Consider the following 24,209-nt stretch of genomic DNA (forward strand, 5'->3'; position numbering starts at 1 on the left):
CTTTGCTTTCTCCCCGAGCACGGGGCCGGGACCCGCACACAGACGGCGCGCACCTCTCCCTGAGTGAACCCTGCCGCTCCCCCGGAGCCTGTTTCACACCGGGTGTGCTGCGCGGCAGCGCCCCCTAGCGGGCCAGCCCTTGCCCCGCGAGCTCTCCGGACCAATGGGCGCTCTCTCTAATATTCATGAGCTGCCGGGGGCCAATGGGCGGCCAGGCGCGGCTGGAGGGGCCGAGAAGGCTGGGCATGGAGAAGTCCAAGAGGAACCTGCTCACGTTGAAGCGAGGGGACCTCTGCCCAGCCCTGGGCTCCCGCGGCTGCCCGCAGGCTGCTCTCTCCGGGCGCGGAGCAAAGGAAGAGGCAGAATAAGGGGAAGCTGCCGCGGGGGCTTGTCACCTGCTGGCCCAGGCAGCGCGGGGCAGGGACGGCGGGCTGCCTCCATGGGGAGGGCTGGCTGTGGCTTGCCTCGCCTGTGCGTGCGGTGGGCAGCGCTGCTGCTAGCGCTCTGGCCCTGCTGCGCCCACGGGAACTGGATGTGAGTCTGGGGCGGGCGGGCGGGCAGCGATGGGGCTGGCGGGACGGCCGGGGGAGGGGGCATTTCTGTGGCCGAAAGACTCCGGCTGCCTGGCTCTCACTCCCGGGCTGGTTCCGCAGGTGGCTGGGCATCGCCTCCTTCGGGGTCCCGGAGAAGCTGGGCTGCGCCGGGCTGCCGCTGAGCGGCCGCCAGAAGGAGCTGTGCAAGAGGAAGCCCCACCTGCTGCCCAGCATCCGCGAGGGCGCGCGGCTGGGCATCCAGGAGTGCCGGAGCCAGTTCAGGCACGAGCGGTGGAACTGCCTCCTCCTGCCCCCCGACTCCGACTTCTCCGTCTTCGGCGCCGAGCTGAGCAGCGGTGAGTCTGCGGGGGCTGGGGGGAGAGCGCCCAGCTGCTGGGGGGCGGGGAGGGGGGTGAGCCCGCTGAGCGCCCCCGGGTGCCCTCCAGCCGGGAGGGGCAAAGGCGCTGGTGCCTGCCAAGCCTTGGCCGCCGACCAGCGGTCGCCCCACTTGGAGCGCAGCGGGGCTCCCCGTCCCCCGGGAGGGCGCGATCCGCCCATGTGCCGGGGCCAGACTGGGGGCGCCGGGCTGGGACGAGCCAGAGGCTGGGGGTGTGTGAACGTTGCAGGGAGAGCAAAGGCTCGGCTCCCCCGCGACCTGTCCTCGCTTGTGGAGGGCAGAGGGGCCGGGAGGGGGGAATCCCGGGGACGGCCGTGCCCAGCGGCCCCCGTGCGTCCCCTCCATCAGCTGCTCTTCAGATACTGGCTGGCTTTAAGTATGGGAGTAGTCAATGGGAATTGGCTGAATCAAGCCTTAAACTAGGGGTAAATTTGTCTGTATTAGATGAAAGCATCAGATCCTGCAAGAAGCTCTCTCCGTGCTCTCCGGGAGCCTTGCTGACTTGGCATCTATAGTGGAGCAGGTTGTAGGGTCTGGGCCCAACTTAACAATGAAACACAATTATTTTCAAATGTGTTTCACTAGAACACATTCTCTTTTAATATAATTATTTTATGTCAAATGTTTATGGCTTTAGATACTGTTAATAAGTTATGACCAAGGCACGGATCGCACACACATACAGAGGAGTAGTGTCATTGCTCCCAAACACTTTTGCACATGGTTCAGTTTACTCACATGAGTATTCCCACTGAAGTCCTGTGCAGAAGGTTACTCATCCATGTCAGTGTTCGCAGGATTTGGGTTCAATCCCACGCTACTTGCCTGAATGAAGAGTGCACAATCAGGTCCTTATTCAGTAGTTTAAGATTGTATTTTGTTCCTATGTAATGGTCGCTAAATGCTATCACTTGTGAAATAAACCACAAAAATAAATAACTAAAAATAAGCAATACAAAGTAATGTAAATTCAGAAAGGGCCATCCTTGCAGTTACCAATGTGAATAACATTATTCATGTGAATACTCCTGTGGACATCAGTTGGGCCCAAACTGAGGGACTGACCCTGCAGATACTTACACACAAGTGTCTTTACTAGTGTGAATAGTCTCGTTGGTGTTTATTAAGGGAAAAGTTGTTTTGGTGCCATCAAAACACTCTAGTAGAAATGAAGTTCCTTTTCAGTGAGCAGTATGGAATAACTAAAACTCTCTTTTATAACAGTGGAGAAAATAGTAGTTCTTCAACTGATGGCAGGATGTTTTAAATGGCCTTAATTGTGTTCTAACCTTACCAGAGCCTTTAAAGATATCAGGCCAGATTCTCTGGGGCATTCGCTTTATGCCACGCCTCCAGCAGAATTTGGCTCTAAAGCTGGCTTAACCAGCATGGGAAGAGTCATCCCAGGGCAAATATCATCCATTGGTGGCATAAAGATAGCACTGGGGCTTTATGCCACTTCCCCTTCTTAATGCCAGCCTACCAGAGAAAAGGGGGTATGGCCAAAACACCCTTGTGCCACTCTGATCCCTGGCTGTGGTTTCAGCTTCTTGTGATTGTTGCACCCTTTGTAAATTAGAACAGCCCTGAGGTTCTTAAAAGTGGTATACAGTGGGATCTGGCCCTGTACAAAGGCAACACTATGATCTTGATGAAGTGATGAAGTGAGCTGTAGCTCACGAAAGCTTATGCTCAAATAAATTGGTTAGTCTCTAAGGTGCCACAAGTACTCCTTTTCTTCTTACTCTGATCCTGGGTGTGCACAGGTGAGCTTCGGGTCACCCCATGATCTGAACCATTTTCTCCTTATTCAAATCAGTATTAATGGTGGAAAGCAGCAGGGCTGGTCAGAAGTTTTCAACTGAAATGGATTTTTGAAATTTGGTCAAAATTTTCTGATGCCAAAAAACCCAAAATCCACTTCTGAAAGTGGCGAACAAAATGACACATGCTCAGAATGAAGCAGCATAATTAAGGGAACAGTCCTGAAAAAAATCAAATGTATGTGAGTAGTCCTTCCGCATCTGTGAAGTCTTGTTAGGTTGGAGTCTCAGTTCCATTACACCTGTGTAACTCCATGAATCAGGCTCACTGGCATCAGTGGGATATGGTGTAAATAATGACTGTAGAGATCTCTAATTATTCCCCTTGAATAATAGCTACTGGGGATTGACTTCCAAGATTCATTTGTGAAAATTAATAGTGGTCAGATGTGGTTAATCTCTAAAATAACATTTCAATGCATTCTTTTTAGGCACCAAGGAAACAGCCTTTATATATGCAGTGACGGCAGCAGGCCTTGTACATGCAGTGACTCGATCATGCAGTGCAGGAAATATGACTGAGTGCTCCTGTGATACAAACCTGCAAAACGGTGGCTCAGCCACTGAAGGCTGGCACTGGGGTGGCTGCTCTGATGACATCCATTATGGAATGTGGTTTAGCAGAAAGTTCTTAGATGGGCCTATTAAGAATATAACTGGAAAAGACGGGAACGGACTGATCTCAATGAACCTGCACAATAACGAGGCTGGAAGGCAGGTATGCATTAGAAGTTAGAAATCGAACCAAATGCTCGTTAGATTTAACTGCCCAAAGTGGCATTAATGCAAAGAGGCCTGATTCTGGCTGCAAGTAAGGATTGGGCCCATGGCAAGAGCCAAACTAAAATCTTCAGAGGAAAGAATTTCAAAAGTGAGGCTAAAAATCCAGGCTATCATCTATCTCACTCACTTTATAGTTAAAAAATAAAAACCACAAAATAATTTTGAGTCAGAGGTGGAATGCAGTAGAGACTTTTACCTTTCATGCCCCTCCTTTAGTAAAATTTAACCACACACTTCTCAGAATAATGCTTGTGGTTTTATTTCCTTTCAGTTATATACAGTGGGCTGCCTTTTTTTTTTTTTTTTTTTTGGAACCTTTCTGTGAGTTGACACAGTGGACATCAGGTTTCTTAGCGCGTATAGTCTATTTTTTTAAAAATTGCTCTTTACTTTGTTGCCCACAGTGTATTACATGCTGTTAAATACACCCATGAATAAGCATTTTTAGACAGTCTATATACCGTCTTTTCCTGAAAGAAGCTGAGCACCCACAACTCTCAGGGAAGTCAGCATAAGCTTTGAAATCAGTTGCAAATCTCCCATTGACTTCAGCAGGATCAGGATTAGGGCCTGCTGTCTGCAATGATCAGGCGCTTGCCTATCCCTCTCTGAGCTCTACCTACACTTAAAAATTAAATAAAAAATGTTAGTGTTGACCACCACAGTTAGATTGAGGTAGCCCCTTGTCTTGACCATTTCCATCGATGTAGGCAGCATCTATGCTATAGCAGCATAGCTATAGCTGTGTGGCTGTAGTGTAGATAATCCCAGGGTAGTTGAAATCAATGGACTGATTTGCAGCGTAAGGTACCACTTTGTGTGAATGAGGATGGCAGAATCTGCCCCAATGAGAATCTAGGAATTTAGGACCTTACAGGATTGCAGGCATTTTGTAATACAGAACTCTGCAGTACAGCACAGAAAAGAGCACTGTAGAAATCATTGGGTGCACACACCTTAGTATATGCTGCATTTTTCTACAGCGCAGCACTGGTTTTTGTATTAAAGAAATTTCATCCATAGCAAGCTTGAAGCAGTTAATGATCTTTAGCCACACTGTTTTTGCAGAAGAGCTGGAATTGTTGTTAAATACCCTTGGAGAAAGTATGCAGACTATTCTGTGTAATTTCCATACAGTAAATATTTTTCAACTTAGCTGTGAGCTGTAGGGTAAAGCAAATATTGCAGCCTTTATGCAAAGTGAAAGCAAAAGCAGCCCTCATTATTTGCAGTTAGGATTTTACTCTAACTATGGTATTAGTGAGTAAAATAGCAGCATAAATTCTCTTGATTGTCCTAATTTCAAAATCCTTAAATAGACGTTGGAAAGAATTTAAACTGGTGTTCTGGGGCCTACAAGAAGGAGGTTTTGCAAGATATTGTGCTATCCTGTGACCTTGCATAATAAATACCATCATGTTTCTGATGCCATGTCATTGCAAGAATAGTCTTCCAGGGAGTGATGTGACACCATTCATTTGGAATAACTGGTACTGGCTTTGGTATGTGTAGAATACTCCAGTTCCTGTTCCATCTCCACTCCGAACCCTATGCTTAAGCTTTGATATCCTAGTTTGCTCTAGGACATGTAACTTAGAAAGTAGGAAGGATCGGAAGATCAGAAAGGAAGAGTGGTCCGGTGTTTACTAGTCTGAGACTTGGAAGATCAAGGTTCAATTCCCTGTTCTGTCACAGAGGTCCTGTGGCAAGTCATTTAGGCCCAGATCCTCAAAGGTATTAAGGGAGTTGGGCATCTAAATACTTTTGAGGCTGCGGGCCTTAGCTTCACTATGTCTCAGCTGCCCTTCTGTAAATGGGAGGAAATAATTCTACCTTACCTAACAGGTGTTGTGATAGGTGAATAGACTTGTGATTGTCAAGGGGGCCAAACATTCCCTTCTGGTTCCACAAGTAGAAAGAAGAAAAAGGACTCGACCTGGGTGGGGTGGACTCTGTCGTATGCAACCCCTGTTTCTCCAAGCACTGTAGAAACGTCTCCCTAGATGCTTCTTGAAAATAAGTGGGTACAAGTGAGCTGGTGACAGGAGGGGTTAGTCTCAGGTGTCTACTCCCTGGTTCCATGAAAATTCCAAGTGTATGTTAATTCTGACCCTTTCATAATGAACATACACTGTACCCCTCTTACTAAGATGAAGTTGGAGGCAGCAGCAGTCAGGACCAGGGCTGGTGCAACCACTAGGCGGTTGCGCAGGGCGCCAAGTGGTTGGGGGTGGCGGTGGAGCAGAGGTGAGCTGGGGCAGTGGGGCGCGGGGAGGGCCGCCTGCAGCAAGTAACAGGGGGGCGGCGCACAGGGGAACCGCTCCCTGCCCCAGCCGACTTCTCCTCCGCCTCCTCACCTGAGCACCGCCCTGCTCTGATTCTCTCCCTCCCAGGCTTGCGTGCCGAACAGCTGGTTGGCGCCGCAAGCCTGGGAGGCGGGAGAAGCGGCGGCGTGCTCGGGGAGGAGGCGGAGCAGAGGTGAGCTGCTGCACGCGGCTCCCCGGGCCGAGGGAGGGGGTGGTGGGGAGCTGCTGCAGGGGGTCTGCCCGGGCCGAGGGGAGGGGGCGGCGGGGAGCTGGTGCGGGGGGGGGGCTCCCCGGGCCAAGGCAAGGGGGCGGCGGCGGGGAGCTGCTGCGGGGTGGCGTAAGGTAGAAGTTTCGCCTAGGGCATGAAACCTCCTTGCACCGGCCCTGGTCAGGACCATTATGAGAACACTGCTCCTACAGGAGCTGTGGTGCTGGGGAAGGGAGATGTGGCAGCATGCAGCTTCCATATGGATTTTCTTGGTCTCTGGTGGGTCTCAGAGGAAGGAACCTCACACCTTTCTCTTGGGGGTGGGTGCAAACCCCTCCTCCCTGAGGGAATGATCAGGCTAAAACTGAGAGTCTGAACTCACCGGGTTCCATGTCCCATAAAGGAATATACTAACTGACCCATCAGAATATTTTATTGACAGATAGAGGAACTCACAGGTGTATTGTACTTCTTAGCTCCAAACATATTAGATAATGATTAGGGGACAGGATGGCTCAGAGGATGGCTAATGGAGCCATTTGGAATTGGTTATTGGTATGATACTGAATGAAATGTCATCTGCTCAGTTTGCCTGTGTGAAATGAGATGATGGTCTCATCAAGGTCCAGGTAACTGTCATCAAAACCACAATCCCTGTTGGCACTCTTCGTGACCGCATCGGCAGAGTGGATTGAGTGGGTGTGGACTGAAGTACTTACTCTGCCCTGTCATTGCTCCAAATGGGGCTGCTGCTTATAGACCAGCGTGTATGGTCCAAACAGAGGATTCAGCCACCAGTGTAGCACCTTTCACAAACACTAAATTCACCTCACGTCTCCGTATACACACCTGCATACATAACCCATAAAAGCACTGCAGTGCATGTGACAGTGCCCATATCGCATGAGGTTCTAGCTGTAGTGGTCCAGAACATATTGTACTTTGAAATGCCCTCAGCTTATGCAGAAACAGTAGACTATCGTTTCCAGCATCCTGACACAATCTGGTCTGCTTTCATTTAGATGCTTACTATTAGGCACCAAAGTTTGGCCTCATGCATAGAAGCTTGTTCCATGGCAATCTGTTGTTGCAGTCAGAATATGAATACACAACCTCACAATGCTATCCTTGCAGTCACCTTTTAGAGCAGAACCACACTTTAATAAGGAAGGTGCATCCCACATCATGAAGTACCATGGGGAGAGGTGATCAGAAACACTTAGATAGTCATAGACCAGACTAGAGGTGAGAGTGCCTTTGCCCTTTTTCATTTACGTAGCCCCAATCCTCCAAACACACACATGCTTAATTTTACACACAAGAGTAGCCCCACTAACTTCAATGGGGCTATTCATGTGTGGAAAGTGAAGTTTGTGAAATTATTTGCAACATCAGGGCATATGTTTGTACAGCGCCTAGCACAATATGGTTTCAGTCTACTTGGGGATGCTACATTTTATCATAATACTTATAACTAATAATGGTAACTAGGATAATACTTTGAAATAGCATCTCTTTGTAAAACAGGCTTATTGTTTACATTCTCTGTATGGTTTCTGTTTTTGTCATTTTTGTTAGCTTCTCAGGTTATTTACATTGTAACAATGGCCCTCTCCTCTCAGAGCCTAGCTTCTCCTCTGCCTTGATCATAGTGAAGTCTTAATGCCAAAGCTGTGACTATCCAATCATTTCCTTATCAACTGATTCTGAAGATACAAACACAGGATTATGACTATACAAATAAGTAGTGAGGAAGAGAACACAAGTATCTGTCGTAATTGCAGTGGTGAATCAGAGTGTTACTGGAAGACTGTTGTAAATTGGGAATGCCCAAGGGTGGTCTGGGCATAGGTCCTATCCCCCATTCTTGCAGAGGAGCAGTTTGGGTGTTCCTATTGCCTGCTGCCCATCCGGACATAGCAGCCTCCAGCTCCAGATATGGCCCACAGGCACTGTTCCCTGTAAGCTGTGCGTGTCTGCGTGCGCACGCAGATCCTAAACCCAGCGCACATGGCGAAACACCGTGTGCACAAAAATTTGCACAGAAGCACAACAATTTGCACAGAAATTTTTTGCACACACGGCCTGTCAAAAATTAGAGGGAACATTGCCCACAGGGTCTAGAAATGTTGCCTTCATCTCCTTCCCAGTTCACTAGGTTCCATCTGCATTGACTAATGGTTCTAACAGGTCAGGGCACATGCCTGCTATTCCCCTTTAATGGCTCTGTGAATGCCTCACTTGTTTGACTTACCAGCGACCTCGAGCAACAAGCAATTTCTGTTCATGCACCAAGGAAGGTACAAGTCCAAGCAAATATGCTCGTGTATTTTTAATAATGTTTGTAGAGTTATACATAATTAGATGTGACCTTGACAATCCAGGCACGTTGCCAGCACAGCCCTCAGTATCACTCTGGGCTCAATCTGGCAACGTGCTGAAAGCCCTGAACTCCCACTGAAGTCAATGGGACCTAGTCAGGGCGGGGTCCAGAGCTTCAGCCACGCTGATAGAAATGTGTTCATTTTTTGTTCCAAATTTACCATCATGTTAAAACTTAAGGCAGGGAGAAATCACTTCCTCTGCACCAAATTATAACAACTACTCCTTTGTTAAACTTTGGTGTGTGGAGGAGGGGTGGGGTTGGTGCCAGTCAACACACAAATAAAGATAATCCTGGGCCCTTGGAGTTTGCAGCCTAAGACCCTGACTCTTAAATCTGCCCTTTGTGGATGGAGCAGTCCCCCTGATGTCACTGGGGCTCTGCATGAGGGCAGGGCTACAGTGGCTCTGATCAGTCTGCAGGATAAAGTAAGAGTTGTTGTGAAACCCAGAGGAAGGTGTTAAATTGGTATTTTTCCTCTCCCCCTCCCCCGCCCTTTCTTTCCTCCCCTTTTATAAATGCTAGGGTGGGGAAGGCATGTGATGGACATGGACGAGTGTATGTGGGCAGTGGGTCTTTGGGAGGGATTTGAGTAAACAGAGGACAAGTTTTTTTCCTGGGGATGTTGAAGAATTTGCTCCGTAGTTTATGTGGAAGTGTGTGTTCCTGTACAGATCTTCTAAGATCTCCTAAGATCTTCGTATGGTGGTAAAGATACTCAAACTGGAAAACACACCAAACTCTATTGCCTTATTAGTCTGCTGTAGGCTTACCCCAAGGTCCCTTTTACACTCAGTTGTTATGAATCAGAGTAAATGCCCCTTAACCTTTCTGCACTAATAACTTAAAGAATGTATCTACTTTGCTGTATAAAGAGTTTAAAGAGAAGCTTGTAGCTCCATTATTAAGTCTTAAAAATCAGCCTTTTTTAACACTCTCCAGCTACTGCTGCTTCAAAACAATGTCATCAATAAATTGTTTTGTGATTAAAATATATACGTGTTGTGGGAGTGTAGGACAGGGACAAGTTAGATACACTACAGACAACTATAATATGGACTTTTCCACACAATTACCAATGAATCCATATGGAGTGTTAATAATGGAGACGTTAAAAAAAAAATTGGCTTCATCATTTTGCTAAGTCTGTGTATTTGATAGTTTTTTAAACTTTTCCAGAGCTGTGTCATGTGTACCAATAGACACACCTCGTTGTTTACTTCTACATATGACCATCCATGAGAGATTGAAGGGGAAGCCATTACGCTCAGTCTGCTAAAGATCTGAGCTGCAGTCCCAGCTGTAGGAAGTTAGTGCTTTGTTTACAGTCTACAGTTTTTCAAGGCTCGCTCCAATATAAGCTCTGCCTAGATTCTTGTGTGCGCTGCAGAAGCCTAATTAAGGCTGCAGACACCCTTTGCCCTGCAGACAGTTTTTATTAAGTCGACTTATATCTGAAAAGGATTTAAAATTTATTCCACCCAACAGAAACACTTCAAACAGGAAAGTATTAACTCTACTAATATTTCTAAAATACTGCAGTTATAAAAAACGTGGATAAGTTACATTATCAAAGCATGTTAGCTAGTATTTGTGTGCAGTGAAAAAATGCATTGAAAACAAGACGTTAATGGCAAACCTAACTTAATACCTACCCTACCTACCTACAACAGGAGAGCCTGATCCTGTCCGTGTGACAGCCACCTGGGACTTCACCTAAGCCCCTAGATCTAAATGTCCTCCGCTAAATCCATTCTCATTCCCAAACTGTGCACTGTTAAACATCATTGCTATGTTCCACTCAAGAGGTGGATGCATTTCAGCGATGGGTGGAATGATTAAGTATATGTAGTTTGGGGGAAACGTTGAATCCTTCAGAATGAAAAAAAGGCATAAATGCCAATTTTGAAGGAGTAATAATGGAAACTTACAACTTATTTTGTCTTGCTAAGATGAGCTGCAGCTGTTCAGCACCTTGAAAAAGTCAGGCTGTGTGTGTGTCTCCAGCTAGGTACCCAGAGCGAGTAGTCACTAAAACTTTGTCCCTGCTGTGGCCTTATTTCCCCATCAGTAAAATGCTTGGAGACCTATGGATTACCAGCGAATGAGCAGTATTTTTAATGAATGAGGGAATATGGTGGAATTAAAGTCTGAATATTGGTCTTGATTTGTTTTCAGGCTGTAGCAAAGCTGTTGTCAGTGGATTGCCGTTGTCATGGAGTTTCTGGGTCCTGTGCTGTAAAAACTTGTTGGAAAACTATGTCTTCATTTGAAAAGATTGGCCAGTATTTAAAAGATAGATATGAAAACAGTATACAGATATCAGACAGACTGAAGAAAAAGCTACGCAGGAAAGAAAAAACCCAACGGAAAATACCAATCCGCAAGGAAGATCTTCTCTACATAAACAAGTCGCCCAACTACTGCGTAGAGGATCGCAGACTCGGGATTCCTGGAACACAGGGAAGGGAATGCAACCGCACTTCAGAGGGACCAGATGGTTGCAACCTCCTCTGCTGTGGCCGTGGTTACAACACTCATGTGGTCAGACACGTGGAGAGGTGCGAATGCAAGTTTGTCTGGTGCTGCTACGTACGCTGCAGAAGGTGTGAGAGCATGACTGATGTTCATACCTGCAAATGAGATAATCTGCCTCCGAAAACCAAAGCAACTTCTTCCTGCTGAACAGGACTCATTCCTCCTGTGTTGGGATAACAAGAGGATCAATCTCAGTAACAGAGCTCACGGAATGTATTGTATTCCAAACGGTTTGGTTTCTAACCGAAAGAGCAACTCAAGACAAAGAGTAGCCTGCACAAAGTGATAAAGTAACAGCAAAAAAGACCATGCCTTTTGAGAAGTCCAGGTGGATAGGTGACACATTTGAATATGTAACTCCACAGCTAGTTAGGGGTATTAAACTTTTCATCAACAACAGCCATAACATGATGATCAAGAATTGCCTTAACATTGTCAATAAATACAATGGAAAAAAGTCAAGAAGAGGTATTGGCTTTTAATGGCCACAGGCTGAAGGGATACTGGACATGTGAGAGGTGTCCTGGAGTCCTCACTCCCATCTGTTAATAATGGGAACCTTTCAGGAACTAGAATTACCCATGCATGGCTTGTTCCTGCACGCTGCTGAAAGAAATGAGAGTGCAAAGCTCTCCTGTTGAACATGCAGTGCTTGATTAGCCACTGTGCAGTCATGTAGTGTAAATGTGTTGGTGCTCAGTAATGTGAGCTGAGTACGTGGGAGAGTGGGGATAATGGGTGTATTTCGGGTGGAGATGGGGCATGGCCAGGCCATTGGTGCTGGAGTTCATTCTAGTGAATGCAAATAGTGTGCACAGTAGCTGCCATTTTTAGTATTTTCACAAGCCCGTCACTCAAATGCGCTTAGAACAAGTGAAAGGGGGGCAGTTGTGTAGCACAGAATGGTAGCTGAAGGAAACAGACTGCTGCAGCGAGCTCCTCCAGGTCTCATATATGCGTGGGGCACAGTGTTCTTGCCAGCCCCATACCCAGACCTTTAGCCCCACTGCCCTCAGCGTACTGTACTGTTGGGTCAAAATTAACAATTCACCATCTTCAGCTGTTTTGGTGGTGGCTTAGCTCTGGTTCTCTTAATCCTTAGACACATCACATGCAGGATCAAACCAGGAGAAATTTATCATAAAGGGAAATAAATGTCAAAAACAGAACTTGTTTTTCTCCTGCCTTTAAGAACATAAGTATGGTCATACTGGATCAGACCAATGATCCATCTAGCCCAGTATCCTGTCTTCTGACAGTGGCTGGTACCAAATGCTTCAAAGGGAATGAATGGAACAGGGCAATTTATTGAATGTTCTGTCCCGTCATCCAGTCCCAGCTTCTGGCAGTCAGAGTTTAGGGACCCCCAGAGCATGGAGTTGCATCCCAGACCCGCTTGACTAATAGCCGTTGATGGACCTATCCACCATGAATATCTTTGCAGATACAGTAGCTAGAATATTTCAATAGATCATTCCCCAGCCAGTGTTGCTTATAAAACAAGATCAAATGCATAATGTATTTGATAGATTGGCTCACACCATTAAAATATTTACTGATATTTTTTCCCCATTCAGGGATTAGGCATTACCCATGCATAGCTTGTTCCTGCACACTGCTGAAAGAAATGGGGATGCAAAGCTCAATTGTTGAACATGCAGTGTTTGCTCAGCAACTGTGCAGAGGCATCCATGTAGTATATGAAATGCATCTGGTGCTCATTGTTTATTTGTATGTAATTATGTGTTAAATACTGCTTTAAAAGCAGTGTGTGAAAGGGTTTTGGTTGCTGAAATATACAAAGATGTATTTTTGATAAGATAAAGTTTATATTTTGTAAATATTTAAATTATGCAAGTTATAGAAAAGGCTTTAAAGGCATGTGTATTAAGTTCCCTGAACTAACATTAGATTACGGTTGACATTTTCTGGTTAGATCTGTTACTGTTGCAGTAGCTTTTAACTGACTTTTATTCGCTCGTGTAAGGGGAAAAACATGTATTTGAGCTATTACATAAATGACTTATTTCTTACCAGCAGGGCACTTTTAGATATTACAGCTAAAATACACCTATTATGACACACTGAGAATTTAATTTTTGAAATGAGCAATTGAATTATACATTTTCCTTTTCCTCTTAATTTTGCTTTGCAACTTATTCGCTGAGTGAAATCCTGGCCCTTTTGAAGTCAACGGCAAAACTCCCATTAACATCAGCGAGGCTAGGATTTCACCTATGGAATCTTATCAACTGTAATTTTTAAAAACAAACTAGCATAGACATTTTAGTTGAGAATTTAAAAGTTGTTTAGGTGCCTAATTCTCATCAACTTTAATTAAATTTCTAATTTAATTGGGTGTCGAGATCCCTTAGCTAGGTTTGAAAATCTCAGCCTTTACTCTCATTTGTTTGAGGAAGACCTAGAGAACAAAACAAACACTTCCATTTGTTTTGTACTTACGTTATTTTTCTTGTACATGATGATGCTGGATTTCGCCTCATATTTCCTGTTCGATTTACATATGAGGTTTTCTAAAGAAGCAAACTACATTTACTGACATCAGAAGCACTCAAGAAAGATTCCAGTTGGGTGAAATTCACCACCGTTGCCAAGTCAGCACAAGGCCTGACTCTGTTTTGGGGGCTAAAGTGTGACATACATGGTTCATATGCTTTGTGCTGGCCCCTGATGGATATGTATCTTACACACCACCAGTGACAGGGATTCCATAATGGGAGTTTTTCCTGTATGATGACTGCAAGGTATGATAATTTATAAAATATGGGATTACAGTACAGTACTCTTGAAGGGGTATGTTACCATAGAGGGGCAGAATATATAATTTCTCCTTAAAGAACAGATTTCCCCCAAATCTAAATTGGATTAAAGAAGGGATAGTAGAAAGAGATACTCCCTCTCGTACCTTAGATGGGAGAAGCTGCTTCTCTCAGTCACGTTCCTTCACTCTGTCGTTTTTGTAAGCATGGAGCAGCAATTTGTGAAAAGTAGCAAAGCTGTGAAAAATGCCACAGGTCTATTTTTTCCAAACAAAGAATAATTATGACCTCTTCTTTAAACTCAAACTATGTTAATTATTTATGCCAGTTTCAGAAAAACCATGGGCTGGTATTTTAGGGAGAGAAGTTTAAACATGATTGGGCTAAATTCATCCTGGGAACAATTTTGTCAAGGTCAGTGAAGTTACACTCAGGATGAATTTGGCTCATTTTGTTTGCATGCTAATTGTGTAATTTACCAGTCTCCGTGGACAGTGATAGCGAGAGAAAACTACCTATTGAGTGGAGATCTCTCACTAAAGGAAAAAATATCTTGCTATGGAAATTCTCTCTCTTATCGGCCAAATTGCTCTGTGCTGAGACAGCACTTTCTAGTGCATTGCCTAAATTGCAGGATACATAGTGAACACTACAGATATATGTAGGAAGAACAAAATGTAGGTAGAGAGCAAAAGTCAGTGTGGGCCAGTCAGAAAGGATACATATTAGGACTGAGATATTCAAAGGAGCATATAAGTGTCAAGTGTCCAGCTTCCATTGATTTTTATTAGGCGTTGGTTACATGACTTCTTTGAAAATCTCAACCTAGGATGTTTGTGTCACACTTTTAAAAGTTATAAATGACTCACTGGCAGTGAGCACTGTAGCAACAATATTTGCTAAGAGATATGGCTCCGTTAATATTAAATACCTAGCTCAAATATAGCACTTTTCATCTATAGATCTCAAAGTGCTTTACAAAGAAAATTGGTACCATTAATCCTATTTTACACATGGAGACGCATAGAGAGGCAAAGTGACTTGCCCAAGGTCGTCCAGCAGGGCAGTAGCAGTCCTGGGACTAGAACCCAGGTCTCCTGAGCCGCTGTCCAGTGCTCTATCCTGCGGCTGTTTTCTACTCCAGCTATCGGGAAAAGGAAGGTGACTTACTTTATAGTAACTGGAGTTCTTTGAGATGTGTGGTCCCTGCAGGTATTTAGAATGGGTGCATGTGTGCTCGGGACTAGAAATTCTTCAACAGCAGCATCTGTTGGGCTGCACCTCCTTGTACTGCGAACTGAGAAGTGGACCCACTGCCCCTTCATTTCCTACTCTACCACAAATCACATGCAGATCCAAAGCAGAGGGGAAAGAAGGTGGGTTGTGAATACCCACAGGGACCACACATCTGGAAGAATTCCAGTTACTATAAGGTAAGTAACTTTCCTTTCTTTGAGTGCTGATCCCTATGCGTACTCACTGTGGGTGGTTCCTAGGCAGTGCTTATTGAGGAGGGGTGTGCGTGCAAGTACATGGCACCACAGTCTGCAGGATGGCTGAACCAAAGGATGCACCATCTGCTGAACTCCAAGTGACTGCTCTGCAGATTTCAGAAAGAGGGACACCTTGCAGTGATGCGGCAGCCTGTGCCCTAGTTGCGTGAGCTGATACCAGGTGAAGGAGGAGTTGCTGTGAGCTACTAGCAGAGGAAGATGCACCCACAGATCCACCTTGAGAGTCTCTGAGAAGATAGGGCCTCACCCTTCATTCTTTTGGCAAATGAAGTGAGCAGTCAAGGAGATTATCAAAATGGCTTTGTTCAATCCAGGTAGAAAGCCAGGGCCCTTAGAACATCTAGACAGAATAATCTCATGTTGTCTGTAGTGTGGTGGGACTTTGGGTAAAATATAGGCAGATGAACCATGTAATTCAGATGAAGTCTGCCGGGACCTTAGGAATAAACGTCGGATATAATCAGAACGACACTGTCTGTATGAAAGACAGTATAAGGTGGGTCTGCCCTGAGGGCACCAAGCACACCTACTCTCCGAGATAAAGTAATGGCTGTCAAAAAGCTAGTTTAGTTGATAAATGCAGGAAGGAGCATGAACCCAAGGGCTCAAAGGGTGGCCGCATAATTGCTGCTAGTACTCAGTTCAGATTGCAGGGTGGTGTAGATTGAGACACCGGAGGAAAAGTTCTAGCAATGCTTTTGTGGGATGAGTAAAAACTGAGTAGCTCTCTATAAGAGGATGCAAATGTGCTGATAGTTGCGAGATGCACTTTCAGTAAGCTGACTGGAAGTCCTGGTGTCTTTAGGAAGAGGAGGTAATCAAGGCCATAGGGAAGTTCTGGAGGAAGGATGCGAAGTGGAAGCACTTTTCCCTGTCATCTAAAACACGTAGAAGGGTTTCTACTATTAAGCAAGATGGATTGTGCTGCTTTTGAACAGGTTCATTTTAAGTCTGTTCGCCACCAAAACCCAGCTGTCAGCTGGAAAGAAGTCAAGTTGGGATGGTTGGTTTTGTCCCCCATTCTGAGTCAGTAATGTGGGAAATGACTGCAGGTGGTCAATTGCAGGGCTATGGTGAACCACACTGACACAGCCACTATTGTGCTTTTAGAATTACTGTCACTGTGTATTTTCCAGAGAACACAAGGTACGAGGGGAATGGGAAGAAAGAAATATGTTAAATACTTCTGAAAATAGGAGTAGGAAGGCATCCCCTCTGGAGTCTGGCCCCTGGCCATTGCTAGTGTAATAAGCTCGGCATTTCATGTTTTCTTGGGTGGCAAAGAGGTCCCAGGATGGGTACCCTCATTGTTGGAAGATTCATTGGCCCAACAAATAACAGAGATCCCACTCGTCGTCACTGTTAAAATGCCTGCTGAGCCTGTCTGTCAGGGAATTCATGACTCCCAGAAGAGGTGCTGCTAAGAAGATAATGTTGGGTTGGATGCATCAGTTCCCTGTTCATACTGCTTCCTTACAGAAGGGTGTAGACCACTTCTCACTGCTTGCTTATGTAATAAACAGCGGTTGTGGTCTGCCATCCTGGAAAGACATGGGGTAGGTGATTGCTGAATGGGGGTTGAAGGTGGTGACAGAACACATGGTTAGCAGTGATTGAACGATTTGTCAAAATACCATTTCAGAATGTCATCTCTCTGCTGGGGCTGGGAATCAGGGAGTGGTGGATGGACACTGTTTTGATGTCCTATACTAACAACAGTTCCATCAGGATTGGGGACTCCAGATCACAATAGGTAGCCAAATCCATCTAGAAGGGTGTATCCCTGTTTCGCTGGAGGAAAGCTTGTCGGAGTCTTGTTTTGGGATGGATAGTTGAGGCTGAGACCTGTGGTGTGATACCATCGGTGTTCAGGGCACGTGCTCCTTATCATCTTTGTATTGCTCAGAGGACAGTTTTGGAGTAGCAGATGTTCCTAGTACCACTGGTGCCTGCCCAATCTCACCATGAGCTCCAGGTGAACACTGTCTAAGGCCAGGCTTCAGCAAGACTCCAGAAGGGGAAAAGCTGCTCTCTTCTTTGAAGAATAATGAGCAGACTTCTCAGTCGTCTTGTGCGTCTCCTTACCCTCATCGTGCTTGCTCTTAATGGAGTCTTTCAGCTTGGTGGGGCATTCCGTTGGTGCTGGCAGAATGTTACTCAGTGGTTCCGGCTGATGAGTTGGAGAACAAGAGGACCCTGGATCTGATCTTGGGCCTCAAGGCTAGCTCCATGAAGTGTTGGCAGAGCTGGAACTCTCGAGCTTGCCTAGCGTGAGAAGGAAAGGAGTGGCAAATCCCACACTTAGATGGGATGTGTGCCTACCCTAAGCGGTAGAGGCACGTGTTGTGAGGGTCGCTCACCCGGAAGACCCAGGGACAGGTGAGGCAAGATTTAAAGCCCAGAACCCTGGGCATAAGGCCCCAGAGTTGGGAAAAGACAGGGTGACGAATCAGACACACACACACTACCCCCAACTCTAACTAAACTAGACTTATGCAAACTATCTAAAAATCAATAACTATTTGCATGTAAACATCAAGTGGAAGAAGGGAATACTGGCACAGGAGAATTTCCATCACAGACCACAAGCAGTAAAAGAGGAACTGAAGGGTGTGGTTGGTCCATGTCACCACTTATGCCCTTGGTTTGAAGCACAAAGAGGCATAATGCACAGTGCAGACCAGCAGACATTGCTATTGAAGAATTTCTGCTCCTGGACTCATGGAGCACCTGACCACCAACAGTGATTACCCATAGGGACCAGTACTCAAAGAAGAAATTGTGGTTTATCAGTTACAACTGTATGGTAACTGCTGGCATTTTAATATCAACCACAGCATCAGCAATAAGAAAACGATCCCCACTGTAGCCTCCAGTAATTTTTTAAAACAAGCAATAGTAATGTAAACAACTCTGAAAATGCATTTCTTAAACATGGACTCTCATGATTCATATTTCTGGAAGGCAGTTGTGTTTCTTCTATAGACAGGTGGCAAATTCATTGCTGGTGTAACTCCATTGAATTGAGTGGTGTCTATAAAGTCTAATTACAACATTAATTTCAGATAACTAATGCCAAAATATATCTGATCCTGATCTAGGTTCTGCTGTCACACTACTTTAACTTCTGTGTAGTTCCACTAATTTCTGTGGTCTAGCTCATGTTTTACACCAGCATAGAGAACAGAATCAGTCCCTTTACCAATGTGCAAGTTTAGTAGGATTGAAAATATGGTAGAAGATCTGGAATGCGACACTGCAATTCATTTTGCAGATATCTCAGTGATTTGTGATCACCATAGATGGGACTGGAATCAGGATTCAAGAACTTAATCTAAATGCACCATTCCTGATGTACAGTAGCTATCTTTTAGTTAGATTGCTAAACAATGGGATGTAATAAATAATGGCAAAAGTCACTAAACTTTTAAAAAACCCACAACTAATTTAGGGCTTGTCTATGTGGTACATTAGTGTGCATCAGCTTGGGTGCAAATTCTAGTGTGCACCAGAATGGTACATGCTAACTGTCCATGTGGACCCTTCTAGTGCACATTAAAAATTCCCTAGTGTGCACTGACATAATCCTGTTTCAAATCAAACAGTACTAAGTCAGCATCCACTAGGGAATTTCTAGTGCACACCAGCAGAGGGTGTGAGGACAGTTGGTGAGAGACACACCTGAGCTGGTGAGCACTAATGCACCAAATATAGAAGCTCTTAATACACTAATTGAACAACTGGATGTAGGTCCAGATATTTATTATAGCTACATGACATATAGTGCCATGTATCTTAGGAAATCTGCTACTGATCTTGAGTCCACTAGCAAGGTAGAAAATTCCATCACATACACAAGATCAGACTCTGTCTTTGTAGTTTGGTCATTTTTCTAACTCTCATGTGTCTACAACCAGGCAACTTAACTGTGCACTTGCCCATGTTTTTGCTTAAATCAAACACAGTTTGGTATGATCAAACTTGTAATATGTATGGTTCAAACTTTTTAATTTTAAAAAAGTTGAAACTTACTATTGGGAAGGATTTTTGTAACCTCTTTCCCAGAAAGCTCTGAAAATTCGTGCCTTATTGGGAGACAGAATGAAATGTTTTATGATCACTTCTGTTTTCTACAGCCGAGACTAGAAACTTTAAACTATGGGTTAAAAAAAATGATAATTCCTAAGGTTACATTATTCATTTCCTTTTGTGCTGAAGGGTACATTGTACCCCGTCAACAGCAAAGAAACAGGTCCATGACTGAAATAATATCCCTTTCTCCCCTGAAAGAAGCCCACACACGATCAGCTGAGAAACTGGAGAGCCACTGAAACATAACACAGTGGATAAATTTTGTTTCAAACAACATCTTAAAGGTCAAATGCATTGAGTTAGAGAATCTATTTGTCTATCATCATTAAAAGGTTCTGCATAGAACAACATAACTTTGACATTGTCTAATTGCAATTTGGAATGTATTGATGTGGGATTGTGGATGTTTTGATTTTTTGACTTGCTATTCATCCGTGATTACCCCAATTACTGCTAATTAAGGAGTTACCTCTAATTTAGGCCTTGTCTTCACTGCTAAAAAAGGGTGCATTTTTTATCTTGGAATAGCTCACGTCCCTTAGTTACCTGAGGTAAGAAACAGACCTTTTTAAGCAGCAAAGACAAGCCCTTAAAGAAAAAAGTAACTTAGTTTAGTGCTAACTGGTTTTGGAGCTTCACAGTCTTTGTGCACTTCCTGAGATTCCACTCCATCAAGGGTAAGACGATTGGTAATCCTACTAAGAGCATGGCACATGCTATGACTCCTGACCCAATGTTTATGAATCATTGTCTGCAAGAACGGAAACTTTGATTCAAGTGTTGTAGACAAAAATAATCTAAAGTCCATTTATTGAATGGACATATTGACTATCATGAATTAGCGATGAGCTAACACAAATGTTTTTGTGCACCCCACTGTTACATTAAAATCATACCATCTCCCACATTGGCTCTCAGAAGTTAAAGCTCTGAGTGCTAGGATAGACTTCCCACAAAAACCCAGGTACCATGGAAAGTGTTGGCAATTCAGTGGTTAGCACTGCTTCCTTTTACTCAACACCCTACTAGTGCTTTATTTTAGTATTAAGAGGCAATATGATCCTGGAGATGTAAAACGGAGGTCCTAATTACTTACTGTCATTAAAGATCCCAGGGTACTTTGGCCAAATAGTGACATCGCCCCTGCATTAGTTTGGATAATAAAATTTTGCCTACCAAAATGACCCTGAAATTTCAGTTGGATACACTTCTTGACCTAAGCAATTGATTATTGTTGCCGTTATGGTCCAATTCTGCTCCCACCAAATCTCAATATGAGATCAGCTGTTGACTTCCCTAGGAGCAGAACTGGGCCCTTAAGTAGCCAAGCTGGTGTCATTCCACAGGGATGAGGATGACATGATATTGCTGCAGATATTACTTTCATGGATCAGTAACTGGTTAAAGGACAGGAAACAAAGGGTAGGAATAAATGATCAGTTTTCACAATGGAGAAAGGTTAATAGTGGGGTCCCCCAGGGATCTGTACTGGGGCCAGTGCTGGGCGACAAATTCATTAATGATCTGGAAAAAGGGGTAAATGGTGAAGTGGCAAAGTTTGTAGATGATACAAAACTACTCAAGAGTTAATTCCAAAGCAGACTGCGAAGAGTTACAAAGGGATCTCAAAAAACAGGGTGACTGGGCAACAAAAGGGCAGATGAAATTCAATGTGGATAAATGCAAAGTAATGCACGTTGGAAGATATATTCCCAACTACACATACAAAAGGACAGGGTCTAAATTAGCTGTTACCACTCAAGAAAGATCTTGGAGTCATTGTGGACACTTCTCTGACACAATCTGCTCAATGTGTAGTGGCAGTCCAAAAAGCTAGGAGACTGTTAGGAACCATTAGGAAAGGGATAGATAAGACAGTAAATATCATAATGCCACTATATAAAGTCATAGTGGGCCCACACCTTGAATACAGCATGCAGTTCCTGTCATCCCATCCCAAAAAAGATATATTAGAATTGGAAAAGGTGCAGAGAAGGGCAACAAAAGTGATTAGGGGTATGAAACAGCTTCCATTTGAGGAGAGATTAAAAGACTAGGGCTGTTCATCTTGGAAAAGAAACAACTAAGGGAGGATATGATTGAGGTCTATAGAATCATGAATGGTGTGGAGAAAGTGAAAGTGTTATTTTCCCCTACACAAGAACTAGGAGTAACCTGATGAAATAGGCAGCAGGTTTAAAACAAACAAAAGTAATTACTTCCTCACACAATGCACAGTCAACCTGTGGAACTCATTGCCACGGGATATTGTGAAGGCCGAAAGTATACCTGTGTTCAAAAAAGAATTAGCTAAGTTCATGGATGATAGGTCCATCAATGGCGATTAACCAAGATGGTCAGGGATGCAACCCTGTGCTCTGAGTGTCCCCCTAGCCTCTGACTGCCAAATGCTGGAACTGGATCACTCAGTAATTGCCCTGTTCTGTTCATTCACTCTGAAGCATCTGCATTGGCCATTGTTAGAAGACAAGATACTGGGCTACATTGACCATTGGTCTGATCCAGTATGGCCATTCTTATATTATGTTCAGTGCTCTACACCAGGGATCTCAAACTCAAACCACAATGAGGGCCACATGAGGACTAGTACATTGGCCCGAGGGCCGCATCACTGAAACCTTTTCATACAATACAAAAGTATAGTCAAAAATGAAAAGTAATATAGTATGCTATTAAAAGTAAATGTATTAACTTTTAAAAAACTTTAATGTAAAGAGGGGTTTTAATAAAATATAAACCCCTGTAACTATTCCTTATGTGGTCAGTAACGCTGATGATTATCTAAACTAACAGTCTATCATAGCTGTAATGGCAGGAACTTTTTAAAGTAACTATTCATACAAAATACATTGCCACTTTTAACAAACATTCTTCCCAACTACTCTCAGCATGCCTTCCTCCGTCTCTAAGGCAGCAGCTCAGTGCAAGGTGGAGCAGAGGATGCTGGGAGTTGTAGTACTCTATTGAGCAAATTTACTCAGCAGTCAGCACCTGTGTTGAAGCGTCCGCGTACCCTAGGAGGGTCAGGGATTTTTTCCCACCCAGGCGTCATTGAGGGTGAGATGCACGGGGAACAGGCTTGGCTTTTGTAAACTGGAAAATCCAAGATCCCTGTTCCCTCCCCCGCCCCCCCATGATATTTCTCTCTGATTCGCCTTCCCTTTCCCTCCCTCCCTCCCAGTGTTAAAGGAAAAGGGCTTTTCCCAGTGACTGGCTGCTGCTCCTGCTTTCCCGGCTCCCTTCTCCCCAGCGTTTCACACTGCGCATGGGATCAATGGCGACGGATTTCAATGGCGGGTCTGTTTGGCCCTCCCTTGAGGGAGGAGAGATTTAAAGAGTGGTGAAGGGGCTGGCTGTGGGTTGGTGTGAGTAGGGGTATAACTGGAGAGGAGGACTGGGGATGCAGGAAGAGCAGGCTCAAAGGCCGTTTGTCAAGCTTGGGCAGTTTGACTCAGTTAAACTTCAGAGAACTGTGGAAACGGCTCATTGAAATGCATGCAGCAGACATCCCCACCCCCCAGAGCGAGAGAGACTGTAAACACTGCCTTAAACAGCAGCTCCGAGCACCCTCCTGCCTGCCTGCCCTCCTCCCCAGAACACGTGTGTGGGAGCTAGCAGCAGCAGGGCCAGAGGTGGGTTATGTTTTGCTGATCCAGCTAACTTCTTCCCTGTCCCGCCTCTTCCTACCCCTTCCCCGCCCCCATTCCAAGCCCTTCCGCAAAGTCCCCTCCACAATTCCACCCCTCCCTACCCTTATTCCAACCCCTTCCCCAAATCCCTGCCCCGCCTCTTCCCCGGAGCGCACTGCGTCCCCGCTCCTCCCCCTCCCTCCTGGAAAGTCCTAAGTGCCGTCAAATAGCTGTTTGGTGGCAGGAAGCACTGGGAGGTAGGCGGAGGAGTGGGGATGCGGAGTGCTGGTTGAGGAGGCGGCGGTGGGAGCTATGGCGGGCTGCAGGAAATAACTCCGCGGGCCGTGTGTTTGAAACCCCTGCTCAACACCAATTCTTCACCTCTTCATTTATGTTATAGTATTTATTATAAAAGTTAAACATGGTCTCCACTTTTCTTCATGTTATGTAGAATCAAAAACATGCCTGTCAAAAATGGCACAAAACCAGCAGAACAGGGCCACAATTCTGGTCCAAGATGTCTGTTCCACAGAGTTTATCGCTAGATTAACAATGTAGTTTCTTAACATCAGTTCAATGGGAGGACTAGCATCAACAGATTTTTTGGAAGAAGCGTGTTTTGACAGGGGTCTGCAAGAAGGGAAGGGTGTAGGCAGGGAAAACTAGATCAGGGACAGTATCAGCTGCCAAGTTTCTACTCAAGACAGGACCAGGACTGAACTAGCAGGAATGCTGCAGGTCAGGAATTAAGTACATTGATGGGACTATACAGACAACCATCACAGCCCACACTATGCCTGACTCAAGCTGCTGATACCAGTCCTCACATTCCTAAATATTGAAGTTATTCTGGTTTTTCTCCCCTTTTCCCAAAAAGTGCTGGCTTCATTTTTTACGTTTATTAGTTCTTTTAAAGACTTTTTCCTAACACACATAATACTTCTGGGAAATCACAACCACACTTACAACCATTATGCACATGCTAAGAAACCAAGGGCTGTATTTTCAAGGGTTCTCTACTTGCGTGCCCAGCTTAAGACTTGTAAGGAGGTATTAAGCTGGGCAACCACAGTTAGTGGAAGTTTTTCAAAATTCGCTATCAGGAGACAGATAGTCAAGATCACTTGTTCTGTGCAACGCAGACTTAGATGGGAAAAGGCACTGGAAACAGGCAGAAGGCTCTCACAACTACCCCACTGACC

General features: G+C 44.8%; 2 protein-coding genes across 2 annotated transcripts in view; one reads left to right on the forward strand and one right to left on the reverse strand.

Moving 5' to 3' along the window:
• The first annotated feature begins 163 nt into the window (after positions 1-163).
• Positions 164-12,507, forward strand: WNT16 (Wnt family member 16). The gene is made up of 4 exons (XM_074942312.1): positions 164-534; positions 654-889; positions 3,185-3,471; positions 10,612-12,507. Exons 1-4 carry the CDS (start codon positions 164-166, stop codon positions 11,074-11,076), a joined length of 1,359 nt encoding a protein of 452 aa, XP_074798413.1. The 3' UTR covers positions 11,077-12,507.
• The window catches only part of FAM3C (FAM3 metabolism regulating signaling molecule C), a 60,402-nt gene continuing 46,191 nt past the window's right edge, over positions 9,999-24,209 (reverse strand). Inside the window, exon 11 of the mRNA XM_074942314.1 lies at positions 9,999-11,134. The gene's annotated coding sequence lies outside the window, so the exon portion shown is untranslated. The remainder of the gene's footprint in view (positions 11,135-24,209) is intronic.

Source organism: Natator depressus, chromosome 1, assembly GCF_965152275.1.
Source record: "Natator depressus isolate rNatDep1 chromosome 1, rNatDep2.hap1, whole genome shotgun sequence".
Classification (NCBI taxonomy): domain Eukaryota; kingdom Metazoa; phylum Chordata; order Testudines; family Cheloniidae; genus Natator; species Natator depressus.